Source organism: Serinus canaria, chromosome 3, assembly GCF_022539315.1.
Source record: "Serinus canaria isolate serCan28SL12 chromosome 3, serCan2020, whole genome shotgun sequence".
Lineage (NCBI taxonomy): Eukaryota > Metazoa > Chordata > Aves > Passeriformes > Fringillidae > Serinus > Serinus canaria.
Genome location: NC_066316.1, coordinates 78,007,327 through 78,028,958, shown reverse-complemented (window position 1 = coordinate 78,028,958; position 21,632 = coordinate 78,007,327). Strand labels below are relative to the sequence as shown.

General features: G+C 38.9%; 1 protein-coding gene across 1 annotated transcript; it reads left to right on the top strand.

Moving 5' to 3' along the window:
• The first annotated feature begins 5,258 nt into the window (after positions 1–5,258).
• Positions 5,259–21,624, top strand: CFAP206 (cilia and flagella associated protein 206). The gene is made up of 12 exons (XM_050972375.1): positions 5,259–5,499; positions 6,800–6,883; positions 7,184–7,274; positions 8,329–8,517; positions 8,786–8,944; positions 9,407–9,615; positions 10,317–10,436; positions 12,910–13,108; positions 13,846–13,983; positions 15,972–16,165; positions 17,171–17,314; positions 19,792–21,624. The coding sequence occupies exons 1-12, from the start codon at positions 5,386–5,388 to the stop codon at positions 20,020–20,022; spliced, it is 1,872 nt and encodes a 623-aa protein (XP_050828332.1). The 5' UTR covers positions 5,259–5,385; the 3' UTR covers positions 20,023–21,624.
• Positions 21,625–21,632: the final 8 nt, after the last annotated feature.

Below are 21,632 nucleotides of genomic sequence, written 5' to 3'. Positions count from 1 at the left end.
CAGCAAAACTTTGCTGCCTTGGTGACGCTTTCATCCTGGGAATAAATTTTCTTCCCTGATCTGAGGCCCCTGTCCAATGATTAAGTCTAAGGTCCCTTCTAGGCAGCCTCATATTGCAGTGAAACTATGATACAGTGGGAATTAGGGGGAGACACAGCACTGGCATCCTCAGACATCCCTTCTTTAATGCAGAAATATGTTGGAGCTTAGAGAAGTAAACAGAAGAACAGTCTAACATTCCTTTATAATATTCCAAAGGGAGGGTCAGAGCCTAAACTATATGCTAAATTATTGCTATAAATGTTGACTAGGATTCCTTTGAATGTGAACCATTAGTCTGCACTGTGCCTCAATGAGTCTGCAGTGGTTACATACCTACCACTCATATAGCTTTCCAGGAAAGTCATGGAAAATTTAAATAGCACTGCATGCTCTTGTGTGACTGTGTCATTAAAGCTGAGCTGGTCAGCACGGTTGGCCAGCAGCACAGCTTTGTGCTTCAAACAAGGCAGCACAAGCACAGAGGTTTCCATTTGTTGATACACAGATTTGAGGAGGAAGAAAGAATAAAAATCCTTGCACCAAAACTTTCTCAGGTTTGAAAGTCAGCTTTATTGTGAACTAATAGACAAGCTAAAAAAGGTGGCATGACTTGTCTGTCCTCACAAAATGGATTTCTGACTGTGACACTTCTCCATGGCACTTTGGAAATAAAGCCAGATAGATGGAATGTATTTTCCTCTCGAAAGATACAGGCTTTTGATTCCTGTGTGAAGACAGGCTTTCCTTGCACTGCTCCTTTGAAACAACCAAGTGTAATCAAGTGAACTTTAGTTTCTGCATCAAGGTGCAAGGTAGTTTCTGGACTCTGAAGAGTAGAAAACAAAAGCCTGCATCACCCAGTTTATGTTTTAACTTCCGAGATGAGGAAAGGGACTCAGCTTTTGCTTGTGTCCTGCCCTGTCAACTGTAAATCCTTGCACTTAAGTATATCATCTTCGAAGAACTTTAACTGGTGTCTTGAAGTATTTATGGCAGCAGAAGACCTTCAGGCCTAGGGGCTAGTGCTCATTCACCAGCAGGGCATCCAGTCAGAGGAGGCCTGAGTGCAGAGAGAGGCTAACTGAGCTGGAAGGTCTCTTTCAGATGGGCCATGAGTGGGAATAACTGGAGGATTAGTGATTGCAGAATCCCTTGGTGAATGTGACAGTGTTAATAGAACTCAGACAGACTCTTTCTCAGCCCAGCATCTCCACTGGGCACAGGGCAATGGGTGCAGCTTCAGAAAGCAGTGCTTTTTTTGCCATCCTGGCAATTGTTATCCTTTGGGATGCAAGCTCTCTGTTCACGTAATGTGACTCAGGCCGTGCCCTGAACTGGACTGCTAAGTCATGTACTGCTTCTGGGTTGTTTCCTCTACAGATCAGTGGTGTAAGAACACCCAGCTGCAACTTTGTCCCCACACTAGCAAGATGAGGGTATGTGCTCAGAATTGAGCAACTTGTTAAGTAAATCCCATCTTCTTTTTATGGCTGGATAAAGGGGTGGCTTCCTAGACATGATATGCAGTTTAATGTGGTAGCAAATTCATCAATATCTGATATGCTTTCCCATGAATAAAGCACTAGGGTGTCAAACTTTACAGAGGTTTAAAAACAACCGTATGTGTTGTTTTTAATGACTCTTCAAAGTAATCCGGGAATTCCTCCCATCACAATCCCGGAATCTTTTTACTGACCGTCTGTCAATGCCACACATATGCCGCCAGGGGGTAGAGTTTATCTGTCTTTCAGGTACCAGGCCTCCATTCCTTGAAGTTTAGAAGTTGATCCTAATTCTACAAGAGAAATCCAACTGATTTGGTTAGAAAACAGTGTTGTGCAACCTAAAGTCTTCAGCAGGTTACAAATAAGTTAAAGTAATTTTTGTGGTCTAATACAGATTACAAACCTTCCCTGAAAGTATGTTTTTATTTGGAAAATAAATAATTTCCCTTCCCCTTGCCCTTGCCCTTGCCCTTGCCCTTGCCCTTGCCCTTGCCCTTGCCCTTGCCCTTCCCCTTCCCTTTCCCCTTCCCCTTCCCCTTTATAGGGTAATACTACTGAAATGCTTAAAACAATAAAAGAATTTCAATTCTCAATATGCTAAACTGAAAATATATTTTTCTTTCCTTCCAACCTTCAGCCTAAAGGTGTACAGGCAGTTGGACATTTCTTGCTGGGATTTATGGATGTGAACTACCCTGGTAGCTTTTTAGAAAGCTTGGGTTTTTCCCCAGGAAATACTTCAGCAGACTAACATGACTGTGAATATTGGGGTAGGGGGAAGTGGGATGTTAAGGTATGTGGTTTTTAAATTTAGGATCAAGCACCTGTTCACAGAGAGAATCTCTACACAGTCCTCATCTGCTATGCTTTGGTTTGCGCAGTACAGCAGGCTTTGAGCATGTGAATATTTTGTGTGAAATTAGGCTTTAAGGAGATCTCTGGCAGTGCCCCTAATGCACTTCAGCCACAAAAAAAGCACCAGGCACTAGGACCAGACCAAAGCTAGTCTGAAGTAACAACTGCTAAAGAATGTATGTTGTGGCTGTCAGGTCCTCGGCACCAAATGTTCTGCAGAGATTGTGCTAATTGCAGCTGTAGACACAGACACATATTGAAATAGTCTGTAAACCATCTTTAAAGAGTCCTTAAATTGCTAAGCCAAAATTGCACAATTATACATGCTCTGCATACATACTAAAAACCTGGGCAAATCCTACCTTCAGATTCCTGCTCTCTCTGAAAATATTCGTGTGCTAAGCCTGTGAAGGTGTCGTCAAAAGTCTCGCTGACTGTTATGGGATGGGACCTGACTTTGAACTTTGTGCATTGGCAAAGCTGCAAGCTCCACCTCCATCACTACTGCCGACAGTGTTTGGTTGAACTCTATAAAACTGTCTGCTTTTAGCTGATAATCTTTTCAGGAGGAAGTGCTGCCAGCACTGCTTTGAGCACCAAGGTTTATGACTGACTTGGAATTTGCTTTTGTAAGGAGAGAGCTGGCATTTGCACCTTCTCTTACTCCTTCTAATTCCCAAAACTACATTCTTCTTCTCCTCTTGCTCCTCCCCACCTGCATCTGCAAAAGAGCTGGTTCTTGTGTGATTTACCAGGAATCACAGAGGAAAATCTCTGTGACCCTAAGCTCACTAACAGCAACACACTTCTGCTCCAGGAAGGGCCCCAAAAGCTTCTCATCCAGCAATTTGTAGAAAAAGAGGGCCTATAGATTTTTATTCTCTTGATGAAAGTCTTGCTATAATTACTGAGCTTAAGGGTATAGAATTCTAAAAATATCAATGCAGAGGACATATTAAGGAGCCCCATTAGCTGTGCTACTAGAATGAAACTTAAGACTTCACAATGTCCGTTGCAGGATTGTTTTGATCCCTGTTCCACAGATCTTCCCAAAGCATTTCCCATGGGTGATGCTGGCACTCCTTGCACTGTACTTTTGTACACACACTGATAACATGGATGTAACCCTGCAGCTACTTGCCAGGTAGCATAGTATCATCTTAATTATACTGATAAGAGTGACTTGTCTGAGGTCACAGTGGAAAAAAATTATCATCTTGATCTCGTCAAGATTCTCAGTGGAGTTCCCTCTGTCTGACAGCGTAAATCAAAGGGAAAAAAATTAAATCAGTGGAAAACTGGTGTAGCTTTTCATCTGTTATCCCTACATTCCCTGTGCCTTTTGAGCTTATTTGATTGCCTTTCAGGGACATGGTATTTAAATTTAATTAGCATGCTATTACTCTTTCCTCTATCTGACACAGAAAAGCTAGAATTAATTGCATATTGACAAACTGAACCACTTACAGCAAGGCAGTGCATTCATCCAGTGGTGGGCCCACTGGTATGTGCAAGGACTTGGGGCTCACTGGGCTGCTACTTGCAGGCTGTGACCTGTAATACTTGCAGGCACTACACCCAGAGGAGCTGCCACCTCCAGCAGCAATCATGAGACCTGAAGGCAAAGATGGCTCTCTTGCTTGTGTTGCAAAGTTGCCTCATCTGTGCTGCCTCTGCCTACAGCACTCGCTGTGTACCTTACACACATTTTGTTTCTACATCTATGTGTGAATTTATCTATGTATTGTATGAATTTACAGGAGTGTAAATACATTTATCTGTACCGTGTCTGGCGGGATGGAGTTGGCTTGCTTATCAGCATTCCCTGTGATGCTGTGCTTTGGATTTGTGGTGTGTTGTTAACATACAGGTGTTTTGGCCATGTGCTTGCTTGGCATGAAGGTTTTCTTTTTCCCACTCTGCCTCCCTCCAGCAGACCAGTCATAGAATGGTTAGGGTTGGAAGGGCACTTTAAAGATCACCTAGTTCTGACCCCTGCTGCCACAGGGGAAGATATGTACTGTATATATGAGTATATATGGGTCTAGAGGAGGGCCATAAAAACAGTTTGGGGTCTGGAACATCTCTCTCGTAAGGAGAGACTGCAGGAGGTGGGTCTCTTTAGTCTTGAAAAGACTGAGAGGGGATTTTGTTAATGCACATAACTATCTCAAAGATGGGTGCCAAGAGGATGGTGCCAGACACGTTTTGGAGGTGCCCAGTGAGAGGGTGAGGAGCAGTGGCTGTAATCTAAAGCACAAGAAGTTCTACCTCAACATGAGGAAGAACTTCTTTACACTGAGGGTGGCAGGGCCCTGGAACAGGCTGCCCAGAGAGATCATGGATCTCCCTCAGGAGATGTTCCAGACCCACCTGTACACGCTCCTGAGTAACCTGCTCTAGGTGACCCTGCCTTGGCAGGGGGGTTAGACTGAGTAATTTCTATAGGTTCCTTCCAACCCTAACAATTCTGTGATTCTGTGATACTAAGGTACATATAGGGTATGTATGTGTGTTTATACATACGTATGTATATTTACACACACCTGCATACAGCCTAGCTGCAGACGTCCACAGACACGGTTTGTGTGCGTGCTGAGACACTCACACCTCCACTCTTGTGCCTCCACAGTGGTGTCTTTGGAGTACATGCAGGCGTGTAAGTTTTGCACGCACGCTGCCCTATCTATCCCGCACAAACACTGTCTCCCTATGCTCCATGTGTAAATTCACATCCCCGCCTGCCCTCGCCGCTCTCCCGGCGGGCCGGGCCGGGCCGGGCCGGGCCGCGTCCCCATGGCAACGCCCGGGGCTGGCGCTCGGCCGCGGCCGCTCCCGCCCGTCGCCAGCGGCCGGATGCGGGGACAGCGGCACCGGGGAGCTTTGGCGTCGGGACAGCTGCTCAGCAAGCGGCGGCCTCGGGCCGGGAGGGACCTTCGCTGAAGTGAATATTAGCCGGTTAAGGCCTGCGTGCTTGGCCAGCATGTCCGGCGAGGGCGAGCTGACCCAAAGTGTCCTCAAGAGAATAATCCGCCAAGTGGGCCTGGAGTGCGCTGCCCAGGGACAAAGCCTCTCGGAAACCTTGGTGGCCTTCATGGTAAGTGCGAAAGGAAGCGTTCAGGGGCTGGCGGCAGCTGAGGCTGTCAGGGGTGACCTGAGGCTTGGAAATATCTTGGTTTCCAATTGCCTGCAGTCAGGTATTTTAAAGGGGCACTCAGCGACATCCAGTATTGGGTCCTAAAAACATGAAAAAGTATTTTATTCCCCTGAAATCTTATGTGAATATAAAGCTCCAAGAACGCTGCAGGTCCTGAGTCTCGCAACTTCTCTGAACTCCAACTTGGAGCTTTCTTCTGCAGGCAGATAAACCATTGTTTTCTTTCAGAAGTAAAAAAGAGAAGTTTTACCAAGTTTTAATAACGTTTCTTCGCACTCTCATAAATGAACCCGTGATGCATAGGTGAATGTTTAATGCAGCAGCTATATTTATTCTTCGATGTTCATCTCCCCCCGCACCTCTTGTGATGGATAATTTTGTTTCTCTGCTCAGACGCGGCCAGGTAGTATAAATGGGCTGAATATTTGAAGGAATGGGCTCTGATCTCATTTAAAGTGAAAATTTAATGGAATCAGTCTCAGTATTGTCCTTGGTAGACAACTGTAAGTATCCTAAAAGCATTTTACATTTTGGCATCTCTTAGGAGACACAGCATTGCTGCAGAATACAATCTGAATGCGCCTGCAAAGCCGTGTCTGAAGAAAGATTGGCTAGATTCCTTTTTTATTAATGATCATCTCTTGATAAACTTGTATATAAATGTAAATGTGTCACAGCAGTACTGTTAATATGCTGTTTTTTCCCCTAAAGGTGACATTGCAGCTTTAGAGAAAAGAATGGGCTCGAAAGCAGTATTAATCAATTAAGCAGGAAAATATTTATGAGTAAAAAATTTGTACAAGTGGCTGGCAAGATATCTATCATGAACACCAATTGTAAACATGCACTTATTTTCCTGCATGTAGAACACTATAGGTTTTTATATTCAAATGGTAAATGTTTATATCGATGCATATAACACCAACTTAGAAGTTTATAAACAACCATGATGGATTTGCAAAAAAAGTTACTTAGGAAAATATTTTTCCAAGTAAATTTTAAAGGAGCTATATTTAAATATTTGTATCACAATTTTTTTTTCATTTGTGCCTGAGAACTGACATTGAAACTGGTGAGATGTGAAACAAAGTAATTTTGTTTCATTATCAAAGACTGAAATGGATTAAAAAAATAGTAAAGAAATATTGAATGCATCTGAGATCTTTCAGAAAATAAAAAGTGAGTTGCAAAGATGATATTTTGTGATGTATATTAGTATCTTTCTTTTGGCAATCTCTAGGTGAAAGCTGTTGTTTTAGATCCAAGAAATGATTTTAATATGGATCGAACCCTTACAGAAAATGATATGCAGGATCTTATCCAGGTAATTCTGACATAATGTTGAGAGTCACTACTTATCTAAGACTATAGCATTATTTGCTACCTGTTCCTGTAACTAAAATTCCATGAACACTTTCAAAATTTTAGTGCTGCTTTATTCTTATGGCTCTGTAGCTAAAGACTGGACTATGTTTCCATATATAAATGCCTTAGAAAAGCTTTATATGGAGAAAATGGTAGTGAGGGGGCTCCACAGCTGTTGTGAAACTTTTAGTAGACCACTGTCAGTTCAGATGTTTCCCCAGAGATGATAAAGAACTCACTTCTCTGACTCTCTTTTTAGCTCTGTGTTACCAGACTGCTTGATACATCAAACCCATCCCTAAGCACAATTAAGATGCAAGTTTACTTTGATATGAACTATACAAACCGAGGTAATTTCAAATACATTTTCATAGAAGTTGATGCTGAGTTTATAATTTAAGAATAGTAATTACTGTTAAATGAATCCTGGCAGTAAACAAAATAAAAATCCCAGGAAAAATTTACTGTGCAGGAGTCTGATGTTTCAGAATGGATATAGTAGGGAAAAGTGTACATTAGGTTTGAAAGTACACTCTTCTCATGCTGTCTCAGAGATTTACTGAACATAATGTGTTAGGTTGCTTGAGGACAGTTACACTTTCAGGTTCAGTGGTTAGCTGCCTTCATCAAGAAAAGCTTGCACCTGCACCTGTGTGTCTGAAGGCACACAGAACTCAGTATTTTATCAATATCCCTAACTGAGAGATTTGAGTAATCTTGAACAATCAGTTACAGCTTTAGCTGAGTATGTTTTTGTCTCATCAGTAGTAATTTCATATGGTCTGAGAATGAGAATGTGAAAATAATGAGATGGGGAAAATGCCTCTGCTGTAAATGTAATTCCTGATCTCAAAGGGACAGTGGAGGCTGCCTGGAAAACAGAAGACACAGAACAAGAATAGATGTGAAAAAAGCATTTCTTTGTGGGGAGATAATGAAAATGTTTTCCTGTTAGCATGGATTAAAACCAGAAATTAGCAACATGAGGAGCTGCTCCTAAATCTTCTGAACTCTATAAGCTCAGTAACTCCAGCAAGTTTTTGAGATCATGAGTAGTATTCAGACTTGAGCATGTAACCTCAGGTGTCTTTGAAATATGTGTGTGTAAGTCAGGTCCTCCTACAGTCAGAGGAGTCCAGAGAGCCAGAAACTTGCTGTCTAGTTTGGCCTGAATGGTTCTCAGGACTCTACTGACTGATGTTAATCATGATAATTAACATCCCAATCATGTTTAACTCTGCTGGTTTTAATTCTAATGGTGTGGTACTATGAACATCTCTTTCACGTACCTGCACTTCAGAAACTTTAAGTTGGTGCTTTGACTGTGGAAATGAATTACACCCTCTATATAAGCCAAATGCCAAAGGATTTAGATAGCACTTTTTAAGTGTCCTTCTTTCCTAGATGAATTACTGAGTGAGCAGGAGCGTGTTCTGGAAGGAAAACTGGCTCCTGTAGTTAGATCCATCACGGAGAGTGGTCCACATGTGCAAGAAGAAATGGAGAATGTGTATCAAAAGATTGTTACCTATGTGCTGCTGAGATCTGGCGTGGGATCCCCAACAGATATTGAGGCTGTCAGGGAGGTAACAGGTCAGTAAACTCCCAGCTGTGAAATTGAGCTTTTCTTCTTGAGAAAATAAAATTTCATTTTTTCTTCACTGATATTTAGATATAAACATGGTAAACTGTGATGAATGCTTGCTATCCAAACTGTCACTGCTCTGCCTTGAAGTGTAAATATCCCACAGATTTCCTACTTTTTCGCATTTGTTCAGGAGAGGCTATTTTTGCTTATGAGATGATTTTCTTTTCTGTTCCCTCATACTGAGGGTTTTCTCCCTCTTTGTAATGCTTACAGCTGCCTTGCAGAGTGTATTCCCCCAGACAGAGATGATTACTTTCATCTCACTCAATAAGAGGGACAAAGAACAACAGCTGAAAGATCTTGCCATGCTAGTGACAGGAATTCGTTTGTACAACAAGCAGTGCCAGAGAGGAGGAAGCTGCATTGATGACTGTAAGTAAACAACTGCATTTGAGCTGGGTATTCCCAATTCATTCTTCCTGGACTTCTTCACTGGAGCTGCTCCAATAATTTCCCATCTCTGGGAGGCATGTTATTGTTATTGGTATTTTACAAATTAGGAAACAGAATTGAAAATTGTGCAGATTCTCTCAGGAAACCCATGTCACTTGCAGCAACAGAGTTGCATCTATTATAAAGCAAGTTTTCTCACATTCCTTGATGTGACTGTGGTATTTCCACACCTGTAATTCTAAATATTTGCAACAACCTGACTAGTGAGATAGGGTGATTTAATCTGGTTTGCAAGTATTTGGAATGCATGAATATAAGAACAAATGTAGAAATCAAAATTTAATTGGAAGACCATTATGCTCAAATATTGCACTTTAACCATGTGATAATGTATTCATTAATTCTTTTTATACATAATTTGTATTTATTCCGTGTGAATAGTGCCAGGCATCCTGAGCGAAACCATTCCGTCGGCTACACGGACTCTCGATGAGCGTCTGAACTCCTGCCAGCTGCTGGCCCACCGCTACACGGCCCTGCTGGAAGCCATGCAGGAAGAGCCCCAGAGGTTCTCCCGGCTTAGATTTCTTAAATTAAAAGAAGCACTATTCAATGTGAGACAGTACGAAGCCTTCCTTTGCATCCTTCAGGTGTGGACTTTTATTGCAGGTGGAATGTCTTCGAGTTACCTACTTGCACAGGACAGAAATATAAGAAAAAATATTCAGAAATAAATGAAATGAAATAAAATATATCTTTAGATAAAGAACCATAGATTGTTTAGGTTTAAAAAATATCTTTAAAAATAATTGAGTCCAACCATTAACCTATTAGCCTGGCACTGCCAAGAGCACCATTAAACAGTTGTTTGCATACTGATTCTCTGCCTCAAAAGGCATGAGAGAAAAAAATCTCCTTGATCAATCCATAAATCATCTCAGTTTTGGTCTGCAGACACCTCCAAAATATATTGAGTCATCAAGTCTTTGAAGAATACAATTTAAATTCTTGTTTTGTTAATGAAGAGCTTTTCATTTGTCTGTTGAGAAACTGCAGTTTTTTATTAGTCTTTCCTGTATAAGGCATCGAAAAAAAGGGTTTTTTTCTTTTTGTTCTCTTCATTGGGAAAATCCAGAGGATTTTCTGTAAAAATTGGTAGTTTTTGTGTGACTGAAGTCCCTGAACATCTGAACATTTAAGGAAAAATGTATTTTGTGGATAGCTAGAGTTCATTTTGTTCCCTAAAACAATTGTTCTGAAAATAGTTGATTGAAGAGGCCCAGGTAAATACTTATTACTAAATACTTGATTTTTGGAGTGTGATACATCTTACCTGATATTGTCTTTCCAGTCTAATGCAATTACAAGTGCTCAAGAAGTTGAATCGTTGGATGTTCAGTTTGAAGCAGCAATGATGGTATTGAAAAATACAGTGCAGGATAGGACTTCCATAGAGTCCGGAGAAGTTTTTGTAAGTATCATGAATAGATACTTTCATTACTATCATTACCTCTTCAGTAGAAAACATTAATTAAGTAAGATACTTTGCTAGTGTGTTTTTAAATAGTTTATGTTTAGCAAGAGACTGCAAATCTTCTCCCTAGTACAACAACATCTGTGATTTTTGAAGGGGCATCTAAGAGACTTGCTCTTAAGGTAAGAAAAAGGTAAGGTACAAAAAGGGAGCAAAGGAATTAAATGGCATTTTACTTTAAGTGTCTTGAGTTGTCATTATTTGTAGATTTCCTTTTTTATGTGTATATATATTCTTTCCCATTCCTTGCAAAAACTGTAAGAGCATAATGATTGCAGAAAACAGCGCAACAGAGTACGATTCTTTAAAGTTCCCTTGTATAGCAATCCCTGTAATTACAGTATGAGTCACTGATATAATTTTTCTGAAGAAACTGGCTTTCTGTCATGGGGGTGTCAGCCTCTTTTCCCCTCCCAATAGCTTCTGAATCTGTTGGCAAGTTTCAGTCACATTTGTCAGAGTCCAAAGATCTCAACATATGTCATTTTCTGCAAGTTATATGGGGAAAAAAAAAGAGCAACTAGAGACACACAATTAGAGCCTTACCAAGCACAGGTCTGTAATGGGGTCTGTGTGCTCTCTGGCCAGTGAGCAGCCACTGAAGAATTGATATTCTGTACTGTTGCACCCTTCGTAGCTACAGGACATGGGAAGGAGGTATTAGGGGGGAAGGGAATGAGTGCTGTGAACTACAGGTATTATGAAGGATGCTGCTTAATGAGCCTGTGAAAACCTGGAATTGTTATGCTGGCATGTTATAAAGGAAACAGGAGAGAAATATGCTAGAAACCAGCTTAATTTAATTTGCTTTTCTTGTAAGAGCTTGTTATTTTGTGTGATTTGATTATCATTCCAATTCCTTGTGGTTAGCTGCTGCACCAGCATGCAGTTTCATACATGTTTTAGGTTATTTTTCAACATTCTAAGCTTATTTCCTTATTAGAAAGGAAAATAAAGCCTGCTGTGGAGGAAGAGAAAAATCATGACCCCCACCTACTCAGAGTATTTTTTACACTTCCCATAAGAGCATCCAAGCTGGAAACTCATGGGAACAGCACTTATAACTGAGTGATCCGAGCTTCAATTTATGTAAGCTTTTGATTTTATAAATCAGATGTTCTTGTTTGGAGAACATTTTCCCCTTTTGTCCAGCTACTCAAAGCAGTTTTTCCTCTTCTATATCTTTGTGGGGCTTGAGTGACTGATATATCTTACCCTTTTCCCTAAAGGCTGTCTATTGTTTGCTGCCTTCCTGGATTTTTTTTTCTCTTCTGGTTGGTTAGTTGTTTTGTTTTCTGTGCTGGAGGCAGAATATATATAATGCCTTTTGACTTCAGATCCTTTTCAGGTAGAGACTTTTCTATTAACACACCATTTAAATAACTTTTCTTGTCTTTGGCTTATTGCTGACAAGCTGGATCCTCTACAAAGGTAGAGAAGCAGGGCATTCTGTCTTTTAAAAAGCATAAGATAAAGCCTATATTTGTAGCAAACATTTGTTTTAGGAAAAATAGTACATTTCATTAATATTCTTTGTTTATTCTATTAAGAATGTTTTTGATCTTCCTTTAGTTTCTTCCATTTTTGTAACCCTAACATTTCCACAGCATTAGCAATGCTGATGAATTTCAGAGCTGGCTCTGCTGGCTGCTCTTATGATAATGTTGTTAACATGCATAAAATGTGTGGTTAAGTGTGCTTTTCAGATTGGTTGAATCTCTTCCTGTAAATACTCTCTGTGTGTTTAGATGTAACAGGGCACATTTATATCACTCTCATTGAAAACAGCATTTAAACTTAAAGCTTATAGGCTGCTTCTTTATGTGCCTACACCTGAATGCCAACAGCATGTCCGTGCTGGGAAGGGCAGCCTCCAGTTTTGCTCTGAACCCTGGACCACTCTGAAGAGGCCTGCCCCCCTTCCATTTGACACACATGATGGCCTGGGGACTGTGGTGCCAACTCACTCTGGAAGCAGGGCAGACAAAATAACAAAACCTGATAGTTTATATATAGGTGTGGTTTTACCCACTTTGGTAATTAATCAGGTGTATTCCTTCTGGTCCTTACTCCTGTACACCATATTTTCATTTATAAAACTGTATTGTCAGTGAAGTGCTAAATTCAAAGCATGGTCACACAGTACATTTATTTGTGAAAGGCTCTGAAGTAAAATACAGAAAAGTACAACTCTTGCCTTTGGGTTGACATGCTGGATATACTTGCTTTAGGCATATGTGATGGAAGCTTCTCTTACAATGTCCCTGAGTTCTCCTGGAATTTCTGGTTGCTGAAGGCCTTGGAGATCAGCCCTGCTTTGTTCATAGCTGAGATTGTTGCAAACAGTGTTTGGGTTATGCCATAGACATAAAACAAATCTACATTTCAGATTATTTTCTTTATGTTCTAGCCTCTGTTTATGGAACTTTCTAAGCTTTGGACCGGGTTTCAGGATGAAATGCTACTCCTAAACTTCCTCACAAATATGGCTGACAATCTGCAACAATTCTTGGAAATCCAATCAGAGCTTTTTCCAGAGGAAATGCTAGCATCTCTTCTGGAAGGAGTAACTGTGAAAAGTGATGCGGAAAGGATAAAAGAAACCATGGGTATGGAAAGTTGAAACTTTTTGGTTTTCCTTAATTTTCCAAGATTTTGTAGTTTGAATTTTCTTTACAATAGGTGCTTTGCAGAAGGTGCTATTTATTGATTTTTTAATACTCAGAATTTTCACAGTAAATTAAAATAAGCCTTGTAGGGTGTAGATTTACATTTTCATGTAGTGTAGCTTGTGATTCTCTTCTTACATATTAAATTAAAATACAGCTTCTGCATACAAGTATGCTTTACAAAAATGGCAGAAAGAGAATATTTATAATTAAATTCAGAGAATATTTATAATTTTTAAAAAAATTAAGTGTATTCATGTGTTTTTATACCTTTCAGAACTTTGGAAATTGAGGGGTAGGGTATAAACAAAATAATTTAACAGGGCTTCAGTTACCAGAAGGGATTGTTTGTAAAATGATATCCCCAGGAACCAAGTTTTATGCCAGGGAGTTTGTAATGCATGTGTGGGTGAAAACAAAATCAAAGAATAAAATATTATCTTCCTGTTGTTGTCCCATGTTTTCAAAGAAAACTAATGCTACTAAAGAAGGTTCTCGCAGGACTGATTTTCAGTAGGTTCTCTTTCAAGGCAGGACTAAACTTCGGCTTTTGGGATCTGGGCACTGCAGGTCATCCTGTGAAAATCAGAGTAATCTGGTCATCCTGTAATATCATTAGCTTTTAGACATCTGATATTTTAATATTGAAGTCCTTCCTTTGCTTTATCTTTTCTTAGGAATCAGAGTGAATGTTTCTGATTTCACAAACCAAGAATGGCTTTTTCCAGAGACTACTGATAATTTTGATCAGTTGCTGATCCAGTACCATGGTTTCTGTGCATATTCAATTGGTGTGAAAGGTATCACCCTACCAGGTATGCTTTGTAGTTAGATATTTTCCATACTATATATTTACACAAGGATTAGGATGTAAAGGCATTCTGAATGCATCCTCTTACGTCAAAGCTGGAATACTGTTTTTCCACATTTGCAATTTTCACCCCAGATAACTTATTTCCCTTTAAAGTGTCTTTTTTAAAATACACAAATAAACTGCCCTTAGTAGAAGGCAGGATGTCTTGAGGAGGAAGCAGGGGCAGAAACAAGATGGGATGGATGAATGTTTCTTCCTGCTCTGTGTGTCTGTATAACTGACACTGCAACTCAATACAGGTTTGGTTTCTGTTGTTAATGTGCTGTAATTCAGGCTTAGGAAAATGGCCATTCCTTCTATTTTGTGCATCCATATGTAGCAAACATAGCCATTCATGCCTACCTCATATGTATTTTTAAATAGTCATGACAAAATACTAAAAATCTTTCCTGAAAAGAATGCAAAAGTGCACTTGATTAAGTCAATTAATCAGGAATTAATTGGAATTAATTAGTAGGAATTTTGGTCTCTCTAGGCTCATTTGTCTTGAAAGTTAGCCTTATTTCAGCTATCCTAGTTCATGTTTTCCAACTCCCTATCCTTTCTAGAACCTGTCCATATAGATTTTTTTTAAATCTATGGGAGTTTGGGAGGAAAATATGGTCATTTACTTGTCAGTATTAAAGAAGAGATATTTTTATGGCAATGTTATTTACTTACACTTACTTAGTATTGCACATGAGAATAGCTGTCCTAAGTGGGATTGAAGGTCTCTCTATCCCTGTATCTGATTACTGCACATGGACAGTCATGAACACTTTAAAATTATGAGAATTCAAGTCAGAGTGATCTTTCCTTAATTATATCCTTTCTTGTTCTAGCAGTTGGTGGTTATGGGATTTCCTCTGATTAATGTTGAGTCTGTAACCTTCTGTTGAATAATCCTTCAAAGAGGTTTTTCATTCATCTAATTCATTTTGGAATCCATCTAGAGTTTGTCATGGGATGTTCATATTCTCAAGAGCCCCACAATTATAATTATACGTGCTATGAAAAGGTACCTCTTTTTGAGATGGTTTTAAGCTCTGGCTTGATAATTTCAACAAAGACTTGATAGTCCTTCTGTTAGGAAAATTACTAAATAGTAATTTTATATTGCACATAATTCATGATTTTATAACCCCCGATCATATTATTTCTTTTTTCTTTTTAATGCTGAGGAGCCTTTCTTCTTTAACCCCTCCTTCTATGAAAGGTATCACAAGCCTTTGATCACCCCTAGCTCCCTTTTACTTGTTCTGTTGTGTTGGAACAAAATGTATTATTAGAAATATTATTTCATGTTGTTATAATATTGGTTTTCTTCTCTTCCTTTGTTTGCATACTAATAATTCCTTTTTTGACTGAGTATGTTCAAGGCACTGTCTATGATGATTCTGGTCTTTCCTGGGCAATGACATCTGGAGCCCAACCTGCCACTGTCCTTGAAATCAGTTTGTGTTTTCCTATATAAGATATTTGGCCTTTATTGACACTTCATTTTCTCTGTTAATTTGTTGTTCAGCTACCCAGCTGCTTTATCTGCTTCTTCAGTTCATCTCAGTGTTATGCCCCTTGGTATAAATGCACTACTGATCTGCAATCAGATATTTGCTGAAGATTTTAGGGGAAACATTTGAGGGTAAAGACTGATTTCTTATGCCTTTGCTATATGTGTTTTATCTGTGGTTTTTCTGAGACACGCACCTAAGGCATGGTGGATGTGAACTGATCAAAAGCAGTTTTACTGACCTAACAAAACAGAGTTTTCTATATTAAAAAAAAACTTGCTTTTAAGGTTTTATACTCAGTTCAGAAATGAAGGAAGTGAAACTAACTTGAGGAAAATACAGAATCTTGATTACAAATGTCTTTTGTATTGGATATCATACTGTTTACTATTTTAATTTGTGGAGCTTATTTTGGGTTGGTTTTTCTTGTCATTTTTAGGAAATCCTGCTATTGGAATTTTGAAGCACAAGGAGAAATACTATGTTTTCAGTTCAAAAAAAGCTGCATACATCTTTGCTGAAGATCCAGATAAGTTCATTCAATTGAATATAGAAAAAGCAAAAAAATATGCAGAGCTAATTCAACTGCTTGAGCTCCATCATCAGTTTGAATACCTTGTTCCACATGCACAGGTACACACTGGCCATGCCTCTTGCTAAACAGCTGCTGGGTCACTGGTTGGTCTGTCCTTTCTAAAAGAGAACAGATGATACCTGTCTTTAGGAAAGAAGTAAAATCCTCTGCCTGTCTGAAGGTCCATCTTTTCTTCAGAGTGTTGAAGAAATGTTTCTACTTAGTATCATTCTCACCATATCTGTTCATAGAATATGTAAATCCATTCTGACAGTGATAAAAGCTGCTAGTCCGTAGCCTGGGCAGGTCTTGTGTCTGATGCTTCTTTTCCTCATTTTTGCAAAAGTAGCTTAAAGGACCAGTAAATAAATGCAGCAGAAGATATATCAGGTATTACATTAACTGGAGCTTTAGCTTAGCCGTCCATGCATGAGTGCTGGATGAGGGTGTAGTGGTATCTGGGGACAGGAGTTATGGAACATACTAAAAAATAAAAGGAGAGTCACCAATAATGAATGTGATGGTGTTATTCTGTGAAACTGAAAGACTTGATTTGGATTTATAGACAACATTCTCTGTGATCCACTTGTGAATTTTAGATCCTTAGCAGTGGAAATAATGTAGTCTTGAACTGGCCCTTGGTTTGAAATATGGTTTATATCCCAGCTATAGCAGAGATGTATGTGCTTCTCCCAGTTATGATATGTGATTTTTAGTCCATTTATGAAGACAAACTGGGGTGCCTGCGTCATAAAATACTGGTCATGATGGGACCCATTTTTTCTAAAATCCAACAATTAAGCACTCACTAGGTAGACAGTGATCTGCAACTCAGCTGTGGCCTCTGCCGCAAAGGTTTTCTGTCAGAAATTAAATCCACCAGGTACTTAATGTTTTCCTTTTTGTGGGGGCATGGGGAACAAAAATATTGTTGAATGTAAAAATCATTATCCACTTGTAGTTTGCAGGTGTCTATTTGCTTTTAAAAAGTACCATAGCCATATGCTATTTCTGTGTATTCTTCTCAATGCCTTGCTTGGCTTTGGTTGTTTCTTTTCATCCAGGTCAGAAAGGCAAGCAGAAGTTCAATGAAACCACCCCTAAAACGTGAGAGTGGTACTCAAACTGATACTCATATCTTGCCTCCAACTATTGTGAGATCCTATGAATGGAATGAATGGGAACTGAGAAGAAAAGCTATAAAATTGGTTTGTACTGTTATTACCAGATTTTCATTGTTGGATATAACAAATTTGAGAATAAATTATTCTTAACTTTTGTTCCTTGAAACATAAATCTAATCTTTTATTCAAAGACATATACTTCATTACAACTGGTTCAATTTTTTTTCTAGATATTCTCTCTCCTTATTTTTAGACTTCTCTCACCTCTTACATATTTTTCCCTGTTTTTTTGAGCAGTGCTTCCACTGCTATATTTATTAATTTCAAGTTTTTCAGTTGCCATCTTTATGCAATAAGAGTTTATTGTTTTGAATTGAATTGCATTGAATATTAAGGTTGTTCTAAATTCAAATCAATTTAATGGGTTAAAGATACTACTGTATAATTTCTTTGTGAAAAAAAGCCAGAGCAAATGTTTGTCATATTATCAGGATTTTCTGATGGACTGGAAATCACAGTCTGTCCAAAGAAGGCTGACCACATACAAACATACATGAAAACTTAAAATTAACAGTAAATTTGTCAGAAGCCTCTTTCTAGGGTTTGCCAGCACATGTAGTTGTCAAGGTATAGCACCTGATTTTCAGAATTCAATCAAAATGAACAGCTTGTGAGTACAGGGAATATTGCAGTTAACAATATCAACTGAACAAATAATATTAAAGGGGTTTTTTTTCCTTCTGTGAACAGATGCACTGTGGAGGCTTGTGGTCTACTGGGCAGCCTATTTCCTTACTGTTTTCCTTTTTGCCGTGAAATCTCTAACATTATGAAAGGAAACCAAAATTTTGGACTGAGGAGTCTTCCCAGTGTTGCTCGCTCATAAAGGATTCTAAGAAATAGTTGTTATTGAGGTATATAAAAAAGCCAGTTAGGTTTACAAGAAGCCTAGCTAAAAGCCTCTTTTTCTTCTGTAAAGGACAAAAGTACATAAATAAACATAAGATGTGGTCAGTGGCTCTTCAGCATAAGCAAAAGTGGGTATTTCCAATATCTGGTCATGAAGACCATTCCCAAACAAATTTGTAGCTCATTAGTTTGAAATATTTAGAGAAAGTACTTTAAAGTACTAAGAGTGTTTTAGGCTCAGCTGTCCAAATGTGAGATTAGTGATGTGGAGCTGAAAGAAAAAATCCCAGATGCATGCAAAAGTGCTTTGACTATGCTAATTTGTAATATGGATGTGATAAAGCATTTAATAACAAAGTGATAAAATAACAGAAATAGTTTACCAGTGCATCGATGAATTTGATACTTCAGGAAAACATCAGAGATATTTGTGGGTTTTGTTAGAGGATGAGCTGACATGCCTTTGGTGTTTTTTATGTTGTTCATCTTTAGCCAAAAAACTTGTAGTGGTATGAAATATTAAGCTATTACTTTGTTAGAAAACCTATATGCTGTTAGAAGTAAAATTTTTAGCTCACATTTGTTTCTCTGTGCAAGCACAGTTCCTTGTAATAGCATACATTCCATCATTAAAACCCTCAGAAAAAAAACCAAACCAACAAAACCTTAACATATTGTCTTTCTTCCCAAGCCATCTCCTCTGTAAGTTCCTTATTGTTCTTTGCTGGATTCTGCTTGATGACTCTGCATATAAGATTCAGTTGTAGACTAAGGTACCAAAACGTGCCTACGTTTAGGTGCTTCACCTTCCATTCCAGCAGAAAGAGACCTCAGTGGTGGAGGCTGGAGAATATTTTAACTTGCCCTGATACAATATTGAGGACATTTGGTCAGCTGAATCACTCTCCATCTTTCACTGACTCCAGTTTTCACTGACTGGACTGGACTCCAGGGACTTCCTCACTTACTTGGAAGGGTCTGAATTCCAGCATGAGACTGTATTTTGTGTATTTTGAGGAGAACATTATATCATAATTTACAGTGGTTTACATTGTTGCTGACATAGAAGGCTCAGTGGAATAAGGAACATTTTTTTGTTTCAAGTGCTGGCTTTGGAATATTAACACTTTGTGAGAAGTAGTTTTGTTCTTGTATCTGTGGCAATTTCTGTGAATAACCAGCATTAATCATAAATTGCCCCTTTACCCCTTGTCAAGGGGTTAGTGAGCAAAGTGGTATAAGAAGGCATTTTTTCCACTTTTATCTGATACTTTGTGACACCAATCTCTAAACCTCATCACCTTTGGCAGAAACCAGACAAAGACTGGAAGCACTTGCCATGAAAACATTTTATTCCAACAAAACAAAGATGAAGCATTTAACAAAATTTGAAGGACAATGATGAATGGTATGAAATTATTAAGAGAGTAATTTAAAATTGTGTGGGGTACGTAAAATGCTGTTCAGACATCCTGTTAGATCAGGATTTGCCAAATCACAGTCACAGCTGTATATTGTCAGGAGGGTAAGGTGGCCATGTTCCAGGTTTGTGACGCCCATGGATGTAAAATAGACAAACACTCCTGAATATATACTAGTGCTAAAATGTTCAAACAAAATTTTGCTTAATCTGGTCCTTTTTGTGTCTTTAGGCCAACTTGCGCCGCATGTTAACTCATTCCATGCAGACTGATCTCAGCCACATGAGAAGAGAGAATTTCACCCAAGTGTACCTGCCAAAAGATGCTGGCACCCAGACTAAGCGTGACAACTCAAGCAATGTACCCAAACCTCAGATTTTCTTGAAAGGTCTCCGAGGAGGATCATCTCCCACTACTCATATGGTCGCAGTAGACTTAACAAGACCACTGGATGAAACTTAAGTGAAAATGAGAAACCTGAAGCTGCATCTTGAATGTGTATATAAAAATCCCTGAATATATCTGAATTTAGACACTAAAGATTTTGCTGTGTCTGTTGATTCCAGGAACCGTTGGTCTGTTTCATTTATCTTATCTGTTGGGACTGCTGACTGGCATTAAGTGACAGAAGTGATAAGCCTGAAGCACGGATTTTAAATAGCAGTTTAGAATCAAGATGTTCCCAAGGATTTTTCACTTCCATCATTTAAATATGTAGCATTCTGGGATTTTACTGACGTTTTAATGCAACAATTGCTTGTTGAAGTATTGTCTTTAAGTGAAAAAACTTACCCCAGGAGAGTCACTCAAATGTCAGAGCTCCAGCCTTAGAGCAGAATTGTCAAGTAGGCAAAACCAACAAAATGAAACCAGTCTGGGTCCTTGGGCCTGTCGGTTTGTGCTGGCATTAACCCAACCCAATGAGTGTAGAAGTGGGAGCTTCAGAAGAGGGCATTTGTCTTGGGTGGTTCTGACAGCATTTTAGGTCTCTAATAATTTCTTGGCTAAATAGTGTACCTGGTGAGCATACTGCAAACCATAGGAACTTCATTTTAGGGGGCCTTTTTGAAAGCTCTGTTTTGCTTATGTTTGAAAAACTAAAGCACAACAGAAAAAGTTTTTAGCTTTAGGTCACTGTGGCAAAGAAATATGTGCCAGGTCTGATCAATACAATTGCAGATGGTATTTCTGTTTGTGAAAATCCAAATTATTTGAGCTCCAGGATGAAACATCTTTGTAAATGGAAATGGGGTACTTTAAAACAGAGATTTTTTTGATGACAATAAAGACTTCCTCAAGCTGCTGTCTGCACAATGTCCAGGTGCACAGCTGTGATTGCATAGGACGTGCTAAGGTTTCTAAATCTCTTTTTTTTTTTTTTGGTGTGCATTGTGATGCAGTGTGGTTTCCTGGCTTGTAGCTACACAAGCTTGTGACAATGAAGATTCAAGTTGCTGAGTGATTTTTCTGTGGCATTGTGTAGGATAGCATTCTCTCTCTTGTTGTACAAGGTATTTGGCTTCACTTTTAAAAGTTACACAACAGGGATGAATCCCCAAAGCCTTATTAAAAAACCTGAAGGAGTGTGAGGGGAGCACTAAGAAAGAGCTTTGTTAAATTGTTTTTGACTATGTGATTTTCTCTGTTGGGAAAATAAACTAATTAGTAGCAGCTAGATGTGCTGCTCCTCCATGTTTTTAAATTCTGAGCGGGCACCAATTATTAGATTTATTAATTAAAATATCAATGCAATTACTAGCTGCAGCTCTTTATTTTTTTCCAGAGAAAAATACCCTGTCACTTCTTTATTATTGCTGTGATTGCTTGATTATTGCTGTGATCTCTCTATATTGTCATATTTGCTTTGAGGCTTTTATATTACACTTCTTATCCATAAACTGGTATTTCAAAAATCCAGAAATACATTTTATTTAAAAGTAAATGACTGAAATTTCATTCTATCCTACTTTGTTATTTTCCACTGGAGAAAGTACTGCAGTGCTGTAAAATACTGGGGAATACAATTGTAACCTCCATCTCGGTTTTTCTCGCGGCAGAAACGTGTCGGTGGC

Coding starts and splice junctions, on each gene's coding strand:
- CFAP206 (XM_050972375.1), top strand. CDS start 5,386: ATGTCCGGCGAGGGCGAGCTGACCCAAAGTGTCCTCAAGAGAATAATC. Junction 7,275..8,328: donor TATGAACTATACAAACCGAG/GTAATTTCAAAT, acceptor CTTCTTTCCTAG/ATGAATTACTGAGTGAGCAG. Junction 10,437..12,909: donor TAGAGTCCGGAGAAGTTTTT/GTAAGTATCATG, acceptor TTTATGTTCTAG/CCTCTGTTTATGGAACTTTC.